The sequence below is a fragment of the Malaclemys terrapin genome, chromosome 5, assembly GCF_027887155.1.
Source record: "Malaclemys terrapin pileata isolate rMalTer1 chromosome 5, rMalTer1.hap1, whole genome shotgun sequence".
Taxonomy (NCBI): Eukaryota; Metazoa; Chordata; order Testudines; family Emydidae; genus Malaclemys; species Malaclemys terrapin.
This window is the reverse complement of record NC_071509.1, coordinates 44403552-44421807: the sequence shown is the minus strand read 5'-3', so window position 1 is coordinate 44421807 and position 18256 is coordinate 44403552. Positions and strand designations below refer to the sequence as shown.

General features: G+C 41.0%; 2 protein-coding genes across 2 annotated transcripts in view; one reads left to right on the top strand and one right to left on the bottom strand.

Annotated features, from left to right (window-relative positions):
• KLB (klotho beta) overlaps positions 1-2205 on the bottom strand; it is a 45472-nt gene extending 43267 nt beyond the window's left edge. Inside the window, exon 1 of the mRNA XM_054028992.1 lies at positions 1367-2205. Within this exon, the coding sequence (XP_053884967.1) occupies positions 1367-2104 (738 nt within the window). The 5' untranslated portion in view covers positions 2105-2205. The remainder of the gene's footprint in view (positions 1-1366) is intronic.
• Positions 2206-11406: 9201 nt separating this feature from the next.
• RFC1 (replication factor C subunit 1) overlaps positions 11407-18256 on the top strand; it is a 78858-nt gene continuing 72008 nt past the window's right edge. The window contains exon 1 of the mRNA XM_054029212.1: positions 11407-11501. Coding sequence (XP_053885187.1) covers positions 11499-11501 — 3 coding nt within the window. The 5' untranslated portion in view covers positions 11407-11498. The remainder of the gene's footprint in view (positions 11502-18256) is intronic.

Here is an 18256-nt window from a genome sequence, read left to right as displayed (position 1 = left end):
TCTAAGTCATATGACCAGGATGGCAACATCATTCACACCACACTCACCTTGTTCTTGTCCTATATTTTCAAAACTGACTAATAATTTTAGGTACTCAACTTGAGATACCTTAAGGACCCTGATTTTCAGAAAATGCTAAGCACTCCTTCTGTGAAAATCAAGCCTTTTTAAGATGTCTTGAATTGGAAAACACAAAATTGATGCAACCTAAAACATGTCACTTCTGAAAATCTTATTTGAATAATATTCATAATATATGGTAGTATTGGGGTGAACTGTAATGGTAATGGTGGGAGACTGTTAGAGTAGGATGGGAATTTGCTGTGGGTTATCTGTAAAATGGGGATAATAATATTGACCTCCTTTGTAAAGTTTGAGATCTATTGATGAAAAGTGCTAAATATGACCTTGACATTTATTTTTTTTATCTTAAATTGTTGTACTTATAATGCATTTTTAAGTTATATCAAGGGCACATAAAGCATGTGGACAGGCATCCTTTTTTACCTTTTCTATATATTGAAATAATCTCGAAGCATGTGCTACTTCCTTTATGGTACTGATGGATGCTATTCTGGACCTCTCCTGCACTTGTTATTTTAAAAATATGACCCACTTTAACTACTTGTAACCTGGTACATTGTCTTCTTCCTCCTAACTTTTGTCCCTTCAATAAACAGTGGCAAAAACTTATATGAAGATGTATACTACAGCAGACAACTTTAGGGTCCAAGCCTGCATCCACTGAAGTCAGTGAGGGTAGGTTTGAGCCCAGAGGGTGTGTAATTCGTGAGAAGACTACTGCTAAATAAAATAACAAAATAAAACTAAAGAGCTGAAAGTAATACAGGGCTAATGTCATTTTAAAATTCTTAAATACTGATAGAGGATGTTTCTTTTCAAACAATAAATACAATTGGTAAGCCTGCTATATCAGTAAATATCAAATATTTTGCAATATGATTTTACCAGGCTGGGATGAATTATTTATATATATAAACTATTACTGGAAGAATTTATTAAATATACAAATATGAAAACTTTGGTTTAAATTAAAATAATAATCAGGACATGTGAGCAACAGCTGTTATTGGACTAAATGGAAAGACTGTGAAAGAAAGCTTCTGAATAACCATACTTTGCAGGCAATAGTAATTGAACTAAAGTAGTAAACTGTTGCTTTAATATATATATAGTGATTGAATGCCTGATGTGACTAGTAAAATAAATATTAAAAACAAAAGAAGACTGTTTCTTAGTATTTCACCAGTCCTAGATCTCTTTTATGCCAATTATACTAGTTTTTCCCCTGCTACTTTCCATATTGGTGCTGGAGCTGTTAAGATTAAACCTGGTTGTACTGTACCTTGATCAGATTGTGTCCTACAGTATAGACAGCTGCTATTTTCCCTCTCTCGCCAGGTGCATGCATACCTGTACCATACCCATGCCAGGCAACTAAATAAGGATTGTGGATTGTAATCCAGTATTTAACGCGGTCCCCAAAAATTTGGAAACAAAAAGCTGCATAGTCGTTGAAGATATCAATTACTGATTCATTTTTCCACCCCCCATATTTTTCTTGCAGTGCCAAAGGCAAGTCCCAGTGGTACAGAGTTACTATGGGCTCAATATTTCTGTGGACTAGAGAGTCAATGAGAGTATTGTAGTAGTGGAGTCCTTTTTCGTTGGCATTTGCTATCACCCCTCTGGGAAACAGCCTTGGCCATGAAATTGAAAACTGATAAAAAGTAACTCCCAAAAAATCCAGAGCTGACAAGTCTTTGTCCAGAAAAGTGTAACTGTTGCTGGAGTCATCTATGTTGGCAGCATCTCTGAAATCTGAGTGAACGAAGTGGTCCCATATTGAGGGTCCCTTTCCATCCTTCCTCCAGCTGCCTTCCACCTGAAATGCTCCAGTGCCTACTCCCCAAAGAAATTTTTTGGGGAAAGTGTCATACAGAAACATCTGAGTGCCATTCACAGGACTGAAGCTAAGGTCCTTTTCCCACACAGATCTTCCTTCTCCGGCAAGCCCGGTAACTGTCCTTATGAAAACAAATGCCCAAAAAGCAACAGATCTCTTCAGTCTTTGGCCACACATTGTGTCCTTCTATAGTGTATGTGTTAAAAGTCAGATTTCTTTCACTGATGCTGGAGAAAATCCATTCATTCCCTAGAGTCCCCTGCTGCACAGCCTGCTTCATTTGCCACTAACTGCTGCAGTGTCTTATCAAAGCTTCAGTAAAAGCTTGTGATTGTAAAAGCCCTGTCAATAATTAGCTTGAACTATGAGACCTAGGATGGGTTACAGAAAGCAGCGTAATTCCAGGGAGGTGGCCTTCTGATAGTCATTGGGACACTTATGTCAGGTTCTTATTGCAGGAAAATAGGTTACCTATAAAATAATATAAATACTTGTGAACCAACTTATAATTATTTTAATGCTATATCACTGAAATGGCAGCATACTAGTAGAGGGGAGACACTGAGAGATTATCAGTTATTTTTGATACAGATAAATTTCAAGGAAATATAAAAGAAATTTTTCAGACTACATTATCCCATTAAGGAGCACACTGTCAATGCTAAACAAACAATACAATAATAACAAGAATAATAATGAACAGAGAAGAGGGCATGTCAATACGTATTTGTTGTTACTTTTGCCAGGGTTACACCTTTTAACTCAATATATTATAACAGGAAAGATTTTTAATTACGATTTGTTAAACTTAAAAAAAAAAAAACTTTTGCCTTTCACTTGGCCAAACTGTCCCCTCACATATTAAGAGCTGCAGGGGGCTTTTTATTTTTTTTTATTTTTTGAGGGGTGAGACTCTCCATGAATTCCTTATGGAGATTTTCCCACACTGTCTACTCAGAGGAAGGCAGTTTGCCCTCCCACAGAAAGGAGTGCACAGTCTGTCCCCAAACCTGGCAGATCCTGGGTGCCACCTCTGTAATCTGTCAGCCCCCCACTGGCTCCACTGGAGTCACACTAGCCCCATGCTATGGGAGCTCTTAGGACTCCCAGAAGGATCTACCTAGAAATGGTGCTGTTTTATGTTTTCTGGGTAAAGTTAGAAGGCCTGGAGGAAGGAAGATGTGCATTCCCCCTGCCCTGCCCAATCATCCGTCTAGCCTTGCCCATTCCATCTCCCCAGTTGTGAGCCTGAATGTGCAGAAAAGGGTCCACTGGGATCAGGTGGGAAATGGTGTTGAGAAGGCTTTTGAGTCCCTCCTTCTGCCTGGAAGGGGGAGATCCAAATATGTCCCATTAACAATACACAAATGCAAAGGAAGTGAATATTTTATCCAATTAAGTGCAGCTGTTCTTACTACCTATATAGGAGTCTGGTATGCAGCTCTACATACAGCTAACATTATTTCCTGTTGCTCTCAACTCAGAACAAGTTAACAGTTAAGTTGTTTCAGTCCTTAGGCAATTTCCTTTGATTATTTTTTTAAATAAAGATAATTACCCAGATGCTCTTTCAGCACTGATTAATTAAAGAATCGTGGTAGACACAATTGGGCCACCACTGTAATGGGTCTGACAAACCAGTAAGACAGTATTTGGTAATATAATGAAGTCTTCGGAAAGCTTTTGATAGAAAATAAAAGAATGTGTATTCATACACTGAATTTATCACTTACACAGGGTCGGCTCCAGGCACCAGCCTGGCAAGCAGGTGCTTGGGGCGGCCACTTCAGAGAGGGGTGGCACGTCCAGCAATTCGGCGGACAGTCCCTCACTCCCGCTCGGAGCGAAGGACCTACCGCTGAATTGCCGCCGCAGATCGTGGCTTTTTTTTTTTTTTTTGGCTGCTTGGGACGGCCAAAACCCTGGAGCCGGCCCTGCACTTACAACAGGACTGATGACATGATTGCTTTTCATAAGGAACTACAGTGCATATATAGATTTAAATAATATTTTCTGAGCAGATCCATCAAAATCAATAGCAACTTGGTTTAACAATGTAGCTCCTTAAACCAAATGGAGATTGAACACAGATTATTCCTAAATGTGACACAGTAGCTAACGTACAAATGTACTATTTATTTATATTTAGGACAAATGTCAACACATCTATATCTGGAGACATGTATGTATTTCTCTGTAACATGTTTATGTGTTTATAAAAACTGCCTCATGATAGCTAATTAATTACACTATTGTAGACACTGTCCACACTAGAGAGTTCTACTGGAGTAGTTAATTAACAGTAGCCATATGGCTAACATAAACCTGTTCAATAGGCCCAGACACAGCACTCATTCTAAATGCATTGTGGGTAACTATTCCACAATTCCCAGAACAGGTCCTGAAAGACGGGGAGTATGGAAATACAGTGGAGAGCAATGCTGGAAAAGTATTGTACCCATTTTTTAAAAAATGTGCACTATATGGGTTAGCACTTTTCATTGTATAAAATAGCAGGTTTTGTAATATTAAATGGCACTGAAATTGCTTTAATATATTATTTATTTTTGTAATTAAAAAGCTTTAAGATTATATATATTGCACTTGATAAATCAGAAAGCCCATATGCATATATGCCAAAGCAGCAGTAGCTCAAAACTACGTAGTAGTCATGAGTACAGGTGACACTGCACTGAGTGACACTGAGGGGGTTGCAGAAGCACTAAGGAACTATGCAGGGAGGAACAGTTGTAACACTGCAGCCAAAAAAGCCCAGCACTCGCGCTGCAACAGCATAGTGACACAATGCAGGATATAAGGATGGTAAGCCTTTCTCCCATCAAGTCCAACTACCACAGTGCTGGCAACGCTTGCACATCAGTGCAAGCAATTTAGTGTGTCTGCACAAGGTGTGTGACGGGGTAACATATACTTACAACCCTAACATTTTCCAGTTTAGACAAGGCTATGGGCTGTTTTTCTTTCATTATTATAGGGGGAATTGGTAGCACTGCCTATTATCAAGACTGTCCAATACTTCCCACTATAAGATCCTGTTTTCAGTTCCTTATAACTTTGCCAAACTATAAACATTGAGGCTGAAATTTTACATGCACAGCATCTACCTTAGGCAGATTCTTTTTGGAAAATCCCAGCCAAAACAGTCCAGTCTTTTCTGAGAATAAGGCTAAAGAAAAATACACTGTTTTTCCCATGTTAAAAAATTCTGGTGATCTTTTCTTTGAGAAGCTCTAGGGCTTCCATGTTTTGGAGCACGGATTTCAACTTGGCAGGGGGAGTGGCCTTTCTATCAGAAATGTACCTTTTGCTACTCCTGTGAAAATCCACCCAAATTGGGCCAAGCTGTAAATTTTTGAAAAAAAATCTCAGTCTGCACATGCTCAATAGAGACTTCTTAAAATTTAGTGGCTAAAATCTCCAAAGATTTCATCCTCTCTGAGCGTGTTCCAGCACCTGTAACTCCTGCAGGTGACCAGACTGTGCATGCATATTTTACAACACTAGCCTAAAATCCTTCATTCATCCTAGTTATATTTTGGTTTCTGGTTTCTAAGAAGCTTATGTTTTCTTCTTCCTAAGAGGGATATTGACTCTGGTAAATAAAATGTAAAATACAATAGTTATTTCCCTTCATGTTCCCTTGTAAGCACTGTTCAGTGTGAATACTGGATTATGTTCCGCTTTTGGAGATGTGCAAATCTAATTGTCACTGTAAAAGAGAAAAAGCTTAAAGCTTTAAATATTCCAGTAATTTTATGCAGTGTGAACTGACAGATATCAGAGATCAATGTGATACTAGTAGAGCTATTGATATTAGCAATATTGGCTTAAAAATATCATCTTTTTGCTACTGTGCAATATGAAGTTTGAAATTAACCCAAAAAGTTGTTGTAATTGTTTTTCTTTACTCTTAAAACAAATGTACTTAAGTGATATGCAAATGAACATGTAGTGCAATAGCTTGTTTGAAACAATTAGCTATAGCTATGTAGGGAAACATGTTACAATGTTGTTTCAAGCTTCTACGGTATTTGAACAGACCACAGTTGATCAGGAGAAAAATGGGGGGAAAAAAAAGCTTAATTGGTGATTGAATCAAACAAATGGCTGATAATCCGAGATGTGATACAATCATTCTGTCTGGATATTCAAATGAAGATAGACAGGGAAAATATTTAAGTTACAAAGTCCTCTTAAAGACAGTGTGATCTTTATGTTAGCATCAGTTGCCTTGATCTCCTACCATCAAGGACGCAGAAAGCAACAAGTCAGTTTATGTAGTGTCCTCTACAATGTAATATATATCAAGGCCCTATTCTTACATTCTTTGCACATCCAAATCTCCTATTGAGTTTGGATCAGCTCCTTACTGAAAACATGACATAGGATGGTGGTGGGTACTATAGAAAATCTAAGATAGATTGTGGATTTACAAAGAATACTAGATAATTTAATTCTGCCTCTAAATGCAAATTCCAGTACTTTACAATAACAACAAGGAGTCTGGTGGCACCTTAAAGACTAACAGATTTATTTGGGCATAAGCTTTTGTGGGTAAAAACCTCACTTCTTCAGATGCATAGAGTGAAAGTTACAGATGCAGACATTATATACTGACACATGGAGAGCAGGGAGTTACTTCGCAAGTAGAGAACCAGTGTTGATGGGGCCAATTCAATCAGGGTGGATGTAGCCCACTCCCAATAATGGATGAGGAGGTGGAAAAGCTGCTTCTGTAATGAGTCAGCCACTCCCAGTCCCTATTCAAGCCCAGATTAATCTAAATCTGTTAGGCCTTGGCTACACTGGCAATTCACAGCGCTGCACTTGCTGCGCTCAGGGGTGTGAAAAAACACCCCCCCTGAGCGCAGCAAGTGCAGCGCTGTAAAGTGCCAGTGTAATCAGCGCCTGCAGCGCTGCACGCTCGCTCGCAGCGCCGCAAGCTATTCCCCTCGGAGAGGTGGAGTACTTGCAGTGCTGCGAGACAGCTCTCGCAGCGCTGGCAGCGCGACTACACTTGTGCTTCACAGCGCTGCCGCGGCAGCGCTGTAAATCCGCAAGTGAAGCCAAGGCCTTAGTCTTTAAGGTGCCACCAGATTCCTTGTTGTTTTTGTAGATACAGACTAACACGGCTACCCCCTGATACTTGAGTACTTTACAATGTGAGAGATATGGATTTCTTACTTTCCAGATAACTCGATATGTTGAATGCTCCCAGAGGAATCATCCAAAAACAACCTATAGAGTATTGGACTCTTGATTATTGAAAATTGATTGGATAAAAACAAATTTCTACCATTATAAGAAATGGAATTCTAATTTCAACATTTTTCAGGAGACACTTCTGTTGTATTTTCTTGTATCCTCGGGATTACAAGAAGTTTCTTTAGGAGATGTTAAAAGCACCCCCCGCATTAGAAAGCAAAAAGATATGTAAGAAATTTAAATTAACAATCAGCTCAAACCTAACTTGAAATGTAGATTTCGTAGAAAACTAAACAAAGTGTTTCTTAAAAATAAAATCTAATGAAAGTTGCTTTTTAAAATTAAAGCAATTCTCATGTAGTGTTTGAAACCTAAGGTTGCAGCATGATACTAGACTATAAGAAAGTGAAAGGACCAGAAATTGATTAATAAAAGTGAAACTGACTAAACTGTTTTCATTTTCCAATATGAGAGAAATACTAATGATTCTCTGTCATTTTTTGCAACAGACGTGGGTAACTCCATCCTCATTTTACAGATGAGGAAGCTGAAGCACAGATAGCCTGATTTTCAGAAGTGATTATTACCCCTGGAAAAAAAACAGGCCATAAGTGACTTGCCAAATGTTAAAAAGCAAACTAGTAAATTAGATTTTTAACCTTTTTCAGTTTATATAGTCTAAAGGTTTAATTTGCTTCATAGGTACTTTTAAAAAATATGATTTTTCACTGTATAATGTCTCTTTAAAGCACAAATCACAGTCTATGACAAGATCAGATGGGAAGCACATTCCTCATTTTACAGCAACTACAAGTATTATGTAATATAAATGAACACCTTTTCATGATTCTGGTGGCATAAGCAAAATATTAAATTCACACACACACACACACACCTTTCTCTATAACCAGAATCAAACCATAACCACTCCAAGACTTTACGCAGCTCTGGTTGTTCATAAAGAGTTAAAATCCTGACTTCCAAGAAATAGGAATGTGTCACCAGTCCACTCGCACATAGTGATCAGCTTAATGTTATTCTAGGCAACTTTATCAAATACAAACAGAGATAACCACGTACTATAATTCTTTAACATTATTTAAACACTTTGTGTGGTTCTATCAAATGTCAGCTACTCTTAATTCTGGTAGCAGGAACATCTGTGGATCAAATCAAGGTCTAATGAGGATTATTATGCATCTACAAATACACAATTAGAAACATTTAAATGTGATACATTTTCCTTTGTATAGTCATCACAATGCCATAGCATACTGGGTAATTTGTATAAAATTACCGAAGAGCAAATTTGATTTGCACTGAGTACATACAGTAATACTTTCTAGTTCTCCTTTGTATTTCTTTAAAAGAAATGTAAATTCACAAGCTATGCTAATATTCAAAATGTACATTCCACGTGATTATGTACATTCATAAAGGAATAACAATCCCTATACAAGACATTGTCAAAACACAAAATCAGAATTAAGGAATTAAACAGGCTAGTAATATGATATCATTAATGTTAAAATATGATCTGTGACAAGGTAGGTAAAGTAATATCTGTTATTGGACCAACTTCTGTTGGTGGAAGGTACAAGATTTCAAACTAAACAGAATTCTTCAGCTCAACACTACAAACAAAATATGTTCTGTCATGTCAGACTAACAGATCCATATCCAAGAAGCATCTTCCATATTTTCCATCTCTAAGTTTTTTAATTTTAGAAGTTCAAAGACCTCACCTTAAACCTGCTGCATAAGTAAAACAGACTTCTTTAATTATAAAATTCCCAAACTAAACAACTGCTTCACTTTGTTTTACCACTCAATCTCTTTATCCAGATACACAATTTGTCTTATCAGTAAAACTCTCAGCCAAATTGTAATGGGCTTAAACAGTTTTAAAAAGCACCAAGGTTGAAGACTGTCTGAGCAGTAACTATAGAATTCTGCATAGAAATCCCCTGGAAAAATAAACTAACCCTCAAATGCTCAGGAAAACATTATTATATGATGCTTGCTGACCTAGAGAAAAAAAGAGATGGAATAATGATTTTGCTTTTATTTAGCACCTCTCATCTAAATGGATCCTAGTTAGCTGATAATACAGGGCATTCTGCCCAGGCAAGGCAAGTCTACAGATTCTACACTATTAATACACACCCAACCTTTAGAATGAAATTTGGCAGTTTTATCTGTAAAAAAACTTCCAACAATATAGAATAGGAAGAGAAAAATATCATATCCACTTTAAATTATATGTGGAATTAAGACAAGCAAAACGTAATTACCCATATTGGAATTTAACCAAGGTACCATGGTAGATTTTCCTGTTCTTGCAAAAAGTGACAGTGGATTTGTAATAAGCACAAGTGATCAGGACTCATCCAAAAGATAACACCTGAAGCAGCACCTGTAAAAGAAACAATTGGGTTTGAACCCTTGTTTGCTTCTGTGTGATATAAAGAAGGTCTGAGAGTTTTTTTCCCTTTAAAAAAAGGTGAGAGTTAGCCTTGTTTTTAACATGATAAATTCAGGTACATTGTAACCTGTTTTTCCTGAAAGACGTAGAAACTAGAGAACCAATAAGTTTATGACATTAGAGAAGTCAAGCAAATGAAACCTGATTGAGATGGGAACTTAATTTTATTTGGACTGTTTAAATAATCTAATTTTTGTTATTGTTTCTAATGCCCATTCAACGCAGTAATCTGAGAAAAAATTGGGAGAAAAATGTCTCTTAAAAATGAGCATCTTTATTAAAGACTTCCTGGTTTTGGTAAAGGTCTCACATATGGATTTTGAGCTCTCTCAGCCTTTAACTGAGGGAACATGGCTTCAGTTGAAGTCTGAGAATTAAAAATCCAAATCTGAAACTTCTAGCAAAACCAAGAAAGACCAGATTTGACATGTCTGATATTTCTAAAGGTAAAAAGCAAGAAAAACAAAACAAAACAAAACAGACCTACTTTCAGGCCTTATTTGATTCTGAAAAACTCTTAAGCACTGCTATTGATTCATTGGTTCAAAATTGACGGACTCACTATGATTGCAGCACCCTGGCTTTTTCTTGGTCTTCCATCCTGGCACTTTTGATGGCCTAACCTTAGTTAATGCATACATTACCTCACTGTGGCATATTGGGGATTAATTAATTAATGTTTGTGAGGTGTTCAAACACTTGGGTGATGGGGGCCCATATAGGATAGACAGATGGAATTGGGCGGAGGGCATAGACAAAGATGGTACAGCTACAGACAAATGAAAATTGCAAAGACTGAAGTAAAAGCAGGAGAAGCTGAAGAAAAGCCTGCCACTGCTTCGGCTGAAAGCAGCTCCTCTACATAGAGTTGGTTCATCAGCACAGCATGACTTCTCAGGAGTCAGGACCCTGCTAGGCCTGAGGTGTAAGTGGGGAGGGATGAGAAGCAGCAAACTCAGGACAGGGTTGAGGCATTTCACTGTTCTGGACTTGGTGATGGTTTTAAACTACATTTCAAATAATGATTTCATTATAACTAGGGTCCTATCAAAGTCACAGCCATGAAATCTGATCTTTTGTGGGCTTTTACCCTATACTATACAGATTTAATGGGGGAGACTAGCATTTCTCAAATTGGGGGTCCTGACACAAAAACGAGTTTCGGGAGGTGGGGGGAGGTGTCACAAGGTTATTGGTGGGGGGTGGGGGGATAGTGATATTGCTAATCTTACTTCTGTGCTGCCTTCCGAACTGGGTGGCTAGAGAGCAGAGGCTGTTGGCCGGGTGCCCTGTTCTGAAGGCAGCACCCCACCAGCAGCAGTAAGGGTGTCAGTACTGCAACCCTCCCTACAATAACCTTACAATCCCCCCAACTCCTTTTTGGATCCAGACCCCTAAAAATGCAACACCATGAAATTTCAGATTTACATAGCTGAAATCATTAAATTTATGATTTTTAAATTCCTATGACTGTAAAATTGACCAAAACGGACCACAAATGTGGCAGGGCCCTATCTATAACGCTACGTGATTGTAAACAAAAGACTTCAACACGTTTCCCAGGCAAACTGAGAGGTAAGGTGCCCAGCAAGAAATCACGCACCTGGACTAGGCATCTGTCACCCTATGTCTGCCACATCCCCTTAAATATCTAACAGGATCCAGTCCCACACCCCTGCCCCTCCACTGTCCAGCCTACCCCCATCCAGTCCCCTCCCCGCCTCCAATCCGCACTCGCCTCAGCCGTCGCGTGAGTGACGTCACCCCCACGCGCCGCGCGTTTGGCGTTGGCGCGAAGGGGGGATGGAGCAGGAGGTTCCCCGCTATTACCCGCTAACGAGCTAAACCACCCCCGGCAACATGGTGAGCGCGGCGGGAGCGGGGTAGCTGGCCCCGACACCCCCTTCTCCCCGGGGAGTGGGTGCCGGAAGCTCTCCCGCTCGGCAGGCCCGTGGGACCCCAGCGCGGTCAGGCGTGGGACCTAGCGCGGTCCGGTTGGGCGGGCTCCCGCACCGCGCCCTGAAACGAGGCTGCGACCCGGCCGGTTGCCCCCCACCGCCCCATCTCCCTTTGCCCCCCTCTCCCCACTGCGTCGGTAAGCTCCCCCAGGCTCCCCGCAGGCCCGCAGCAGTGAGCGGCGTTGCAACGAGTGTCCTGGCGCTTGCTGCTCAAAGCGATGGTTGGGGCAGAGACCTTGCTTATTCCTCTGGGAAACGTGAGGGAGCGCTGCTGCTGCGAGAGGGGGGAAACGTTTCCCTGGGCTGCTAAAGTCAGTTGTGGGGGTTAGTGACTTCTCCTCTGGAAGGGCCTTCTGGCCTTTCTGTGGGTGTTTTAGGGGCGAGTCGTTCTTTCAAACTCCCACCCGCCAAGCTCCACATATTGGAGATATTAAAGTGGATTAAGTTTGTATTCTACATGTGATCCTGTGTGCCCTCCTTAGTGGTGGTGCCCCTCTTAGGACACGGGTTTCAGAGAAGTAGCTGTGTTAGTCTGTATCAGCACAAGTACTCCTCCTTGTCTTAGGACACTGTTAGAGTGCTAGGGTGTCCTGTCTACACACCAACTGGAACCAAAATAAATTATTCTGTTTTAATTCACAATTTTAGGTGTTTCAGTATGTTTGTATATGGGTACTTATTTTGGACTGAGTGCCCTAATTTAATGTGTCAGTCAAAATCAAGTTAAATAGGAGACTTTATCCAAATTAAGGGTGTCTATGTATAGATTTTTGCCTAAGTAACTAAAGATGTGAATTAAAACAGCTTTATTTTGGTTCTAGTTTATGCATATATTTAGCCCCTCTCCCTGCCCGTTACCCATTTATGGTGTTAAGTGAGATCATTCATAATAAAGTCTTGCATCTGAAGAAGTGAGGTTCTTACCCATGAAAACTTATGCTCCCAATACTTCTGTTAGTCTTAAACATGCCACGGGACCCTCTGTTGCTTTTCATAATAAAGTGTTTATCTCTTGATCATATGATCTATCTTAGGCCTGTTCTATGTAATTTGCACTGATTTAACTAAAGCTAGGGTTCTAAAACAATTTAGTCAAACTGGTGCAATTTTTGAGCTGTCTTGCCTGCATAGGGAGATGCAGGAAAGTTAATCCAAATTAAAGAGGTGTATTTGAAGTAGATTAGTTAACCTGCATTAAATCTCCAGATGCTGTTGTTCAGAATTAAAGTGGGTTTAATAGGTATGTCTACATAAGGATAAAATCCTCTAGTGGCCTGGCAGCTGGTTCAGGGGCTAAAAGACTGCTGTGTAGACATTTGGGCTTGGGCTGGAGCACAAGCTCTGGGAGCCTGCAAGGGTTGACATCTAAACAGCAGTTTTTAGCTCTGGAGCATGAGCCTCATGACCTTGAGTAAGCGGACATGGGCCAGCTGTGGGCTTTTTAGTCCCATGTAAATGTCCTATACCCAATGTGGTTTAGTTTATTCGATTCTGGAAATGAATTATGCTAAACCAATTTATGGCCACTTTAATTGTGAATGAGAATGTTTATGCATGGTTAGGATTATTTTTCCTGAATGTTCCTCTGTAGCCAAGCTCTTTGTGGGTGGATAATTAAATTGATATTTAAGACTTTATATATAAGTTTGCGTGTGCCTGAAACTATGTGGGTGCAAATGAGCAGATAACCACTTTTAAACCAATGAAAGTCTAAACTGGGAAGAATCCCTGTGTAACTAAAATTGCTTTTCTAAACTAAAAAATTAAATGGATGAAACTTCTATGGCCTTGTTTTACCACAGAGGTCGTGTCCACTCATATTCTTGTACTCAAATCACCAAAGTTGCAAAGCAAAACTGATTTGGTTCAAATTTCAAACTAAGTGGCCACAATCAGTTTGTTAGCCTCCCATCTCAGCCCTTGAGATTAGCAGGGCTGGAGGGACCTTCACTGTCTTACCCTACAGTCTTGAGATGCAAAACCTCAGTGGATACTTTGTATAATAAGGCTGAGAATTTTCCATTAATTCATTAGCAATAGCACCCCTACTGTGGCAAAAGATTTCTCTGGTGTTTGGGGTGCGGGTTAATTTTTTTTCTTTTTTAAGGTAGTGTGCTATTCAGGGCAGAGGATGGTGTTTAGAAGGTATCCAAAATGGTACTACCATAATCTAAGTCAGTGTTTCCCAAACTTGGGATGCCGCTTGTGTAGGGAAAGCCCCTGACGGGCTGGGCTGGGCCGGTTTGTTTACCTGCCCTGTCTGCAGGTTCTGTAGATCACGGCTTCCACTGGCTGTGGTTCGCTTCTCCAGGCCAATGGGAGCTTCTGGAAGCAGCGGCTTGGCCCGGACCTGCGAACGGGGCAGGTAAACAAACTGGCCCGGCCCAGCCCGCCAGGGGCTTTCCCTACGCAAGCGATGTCCCAAGTTTGGGAAACACTGATCTAAGTTATAAAGCATGATGTGGGCATAGGACTTTGGTATTCTCTGAAAACTTGTTAGTATATATTTATACAGTATTCAGATGCCTTGAGCTTGGAATACTTTTGAAATAATTTTCAGGAGGAAAGAGGTACTATGCAGCCAAACTGGAGTGGGTCATGCCAAGTGAAATTGCAAGGGAGGCTTCATAATTAATTTTTTCATAACTGGAAAAAAATCATACGCTAAATATAAGTCTTAGCTTTACTGTACTGAAGTGTCACACAATGTTAAATAACTATTGCTTGAATTGTAATGAGAAACTGCTTAAGGTTTCAAACTGAGCTCTGCTCTCTTCACAATGAAATTTGTAAGTGTATACTACTTCCCATGGAAGACTGCTACCAGACTTGTGCAGGACTAGAATTAGATATGAAGAGGTCCAAAAGTTGCATTTTAAACTGGCTATTTCCAGCTTTAGTTACCTAATGTTTGCAGTGAGAGGGCACGAACACAAAATAGTTGCATTTTCTGTCCTTTTATTTTAACACCGTACTATAGGAATTGGAACTGGATATAGGATATTAGGAATCCTTCCTTCATAGTTCCTCTGTGAAAATTACCTTTGTGCTTCTCATCTATTTCAGTTTACGCCAGACAAATGTTATACACTTCATCAGTTTAATTTTACTACTGATTGCACTGAAGAAAAGTAACATGCATGAGGCAGTTGGCCCATGAGAGGCAGAGCTTATCCTGTTTCAGCTGCTTGAAGGGAACAAACTATTGAGAACAAGGCAAGAAGAAAACTTCATGGAAATTCTTCCATGAGAGAAAACAGTATTTAAAATAAGGGAAGGGAATCCAATTACTAAGGCCTTGTCTACAATGGGAGTTTGTCATGTGTGGTCAATCACTGTTGCAAGCCCCTCCTGCAAAATAGGCAAACTGCTATAAACTGGAGTTTAGTCCTGGCTTGAAACCTACCTCAGTGCAAGTCAGTGTTTGTTAGCTTTACTTGTCTGTCCTTAGGGTTTGCTCCGGGACAGCCATTTTGGTGGATGTAACTGGGGCTTATTCCTTATGATTATTTTGGGGAAAAAAGATTGGCGAGCTGCCTCTAGGCAAGTGAGGAATCACACCTGACTGTTACCTGTTGGATGGCAGTGGCCTCCACTTATAAGCACAGGAAAAATCCAACACTTAAGCAGTGTTGGTGCTGCTGATGTTATATATCCATCAGAGGGCAAGAGACTCTTTAAAATGTTAGTTTCAGACAGCATTTCAAGAAGTTAGCATGCATATAATGCCAGGTTTTTTCATATACCAATATTAAAATATACAGTATGACGTTTAGAAAAGTATGGTCAATCAGAACATTTCCTTTTTAGGTTGGCATCCTAACTAAAAGGGAAGGAAGTGTTCCATTTTAGGATTAAATTAGAACTAATAAGTAGTTCAGTGGTTTGGACTAGAGATATGGACCAGTCAGACAGTTGTTTTGTTCTGGTTTTACCTGGGTTATGTCTACTCTAACAACATTCTATTTGTATAAGAATACTGGTATACTATACCAGCAAAGCACTCAGAATTGCATCCACACTCTATCTGGAAGCTATGCTTGGTACTGGTGTAGTAAAACCAGTGCTCAGAAGCAAAACAAGCTATCCCAGGAAAACTGCATATTTACTGGTATAATATGGTCTACACTAGGGGCTTCTGCTGAAACAGTCAGGGATCACACCTCTTTATGCTCCTGACATCAGTCTCGTGTAGACCAGGCCTATTGGGGTTGGTTTTTTTGGGTGCTAGTCCCAGATATATATGGCATGAAGTAAGTTCCATTTTGCCTCTCCTATTTTTAGCTTCATATAATGCAAAAATAGTTTTATCCGTACATAGTGATGTCCTTTTCAGGCTAACAGTTTTGGATTTGCCACCTATTACAGTCCAATAGTTTCTAATGAGATTATCTTTTTCCTCTGGAAAAAATGGGATGTCTGAAGAAGAATTTGAAGGCTAATATAGCAATGCTGAAGATGGTAAACAGAGGACACTTGAAGGATATATACAGTCTTTTAGTGTAGTCGCTTTAAGGTAAAGTAAACACTCAAATCTAAGCCTTTATTCAGAAAGTGTGTTCATGTGGCTTATATGCTATTATCTTCAAGCTTTGGCAATTTGCTGAGAAACTAATTTTAAACAATTGAAGAAAGCTACTTCTGTCTTGATATGGGGATCAAAGGATGATTTGCAGCAAGAGAATGGAGCATTGTGTTAACACAGGGAAACAAATTTTGAAGTTAAAAGCCTACAGATAACTGCCTTATGGTCACAAGGTTATTATCAAAAGACAAGCCATAGTGTTTGCATGAACAGTGCTTGATGGATAAATAGAAGATGCTTGTTTGAGTTCACCAGCAATGGAAACAAGAACACTTACCCAGCCATTAAAGACAAATAACCCATTGTCTCTTGTCTGTTAAAAATCATTAGTGTCACTGAGCCATACCTATATACTAAAGAAAGCACCAATGGATTGCAGTTTAGCTGTTTAGCTGTTTTGTAGACTGCTTTGGACACTCCTCTACTAGTGTCACCGCATTACTCATCAGTCTAACATACTGTGGTTATTTTTGGTAGATACCGTCACAGATCCACAAGGTCTGATGTATGCCGTAGCCTGTAACCAGTTCTTTGGGAGTGACCTCTTCAGTGTGCCAGGCCCCAAGGACCCACACAGTTCTAGAGGGGCTGGCCTGAGACTGGGCCAGGGGTGGGCAAACTACAACCTGTGGGCCAAATCTGGCCCGTCAGGGCTTTGGATCCAGCCCGTGGGATTGCCACCCCTGTGGCCCCGCATCGCTTCCGGAAGTTGCTGGCACCACGTCCCTGTGACCCCTGGGGAAGGTGGTGGTGGGGGCAAAGGGCTGCCCTTGCCTGCAGGCAAGCCCCCCCGCCCCCGCAGCTTCCATTAGACGGGAACGGGGAGCCAATGGGAGCTTCGGGCGAGGTACCCAAAGGCGAGGGCAGCGTGCAGAACGCTCTGCTCACCTTCCCCCAGGGGCTGCAGGGATGTGGTGCTGGCCACTTCCGGGAGCGGCGTGCAGGGAGCCTGCCCTGGCCCCAGTGTATGCTGCTGCCACTCCAGGTAAGCGGCGCCAGGCTGGAGCCTGAACCCTCCTGCACCCCAACCCCTTGCCCTGAGCCCCCTGCCGCACCTCACATCCCTCCTGCACCCCAGCCCTGACCCCCCTCATACATCCCACACCCCTCCTCTGCCCCAACCACTTGCCCTGAGCCCCTTCCTGCACACCACACACATTCCCACACTCTGCACTCCCTCCCGCACCCCAACCCCCTGCCCCAGTCCTACATTCATGGCCCTGCATGCAATTTCCCTATCCAGATGTGGCCCTCAGGCCAAAAAGTTTGCCCATCCCTGGACTGGGCCTTCGGGCAGCGGCAATCTCTGTCTCTCTGTGGCGCCTGGCAGCAAATCCTGCTAAACCAGCCCCCCGTGGGAGGCTTGTACTGTACTTCAGCACACAGTGCTCTCACTGCAGAAACATCAGGCAGCCTTTTCAAAACAGGGTAACAATTTATTAGTCACCTAGCATATACCCAAAGTTCTTGGGTTAGCTCAGAGATTAGTTCTACATGGGGATAAAAAAAACCCATGGCTGAGCCAGATCAGTTGGCTCAGGGGCTAAAAATTGCTGTGTGGACTTTTGAGCTTGAGCCCAAGCCTGAACATCTACATAGCAATTTTTGGCCCTGCAAGCCCAACTCGGATGACCATAAAAACAACAAGGAGTCCGGTGGCACCTTAAAGACTAACAGATTTATTTGGGCATAAGCTTTCGTGGGTAAAAAACCTCACTTCTTCAGATGCATGGAGTGAAAGTTACAGATGCACGCATTATATAATGACACATGAAGAGAAGGGAGTACCTCACAAGTGGAGAACTAGTGTTGACAGTGAGTTTTTTACCCACGAGAGCTTATGCCCAAATAAATCTGTTAGTCTTTAAGGTGCCACTGGACTCCTTGTTGTTTTTTGTGGATACAGACTAACACAGCTACCCCCGATACTAGACTCATGGACTTTAAGGTCAGAAGGGACCATTATGATCATCTAGTCTGACCTCCTGCACAACGCAGGCCACAGAATCTCACCTGCCCACTCCTGTAACAAACCCCTAATCTATGTCTGAGTTATTGAAGTCCTCAAATCATGG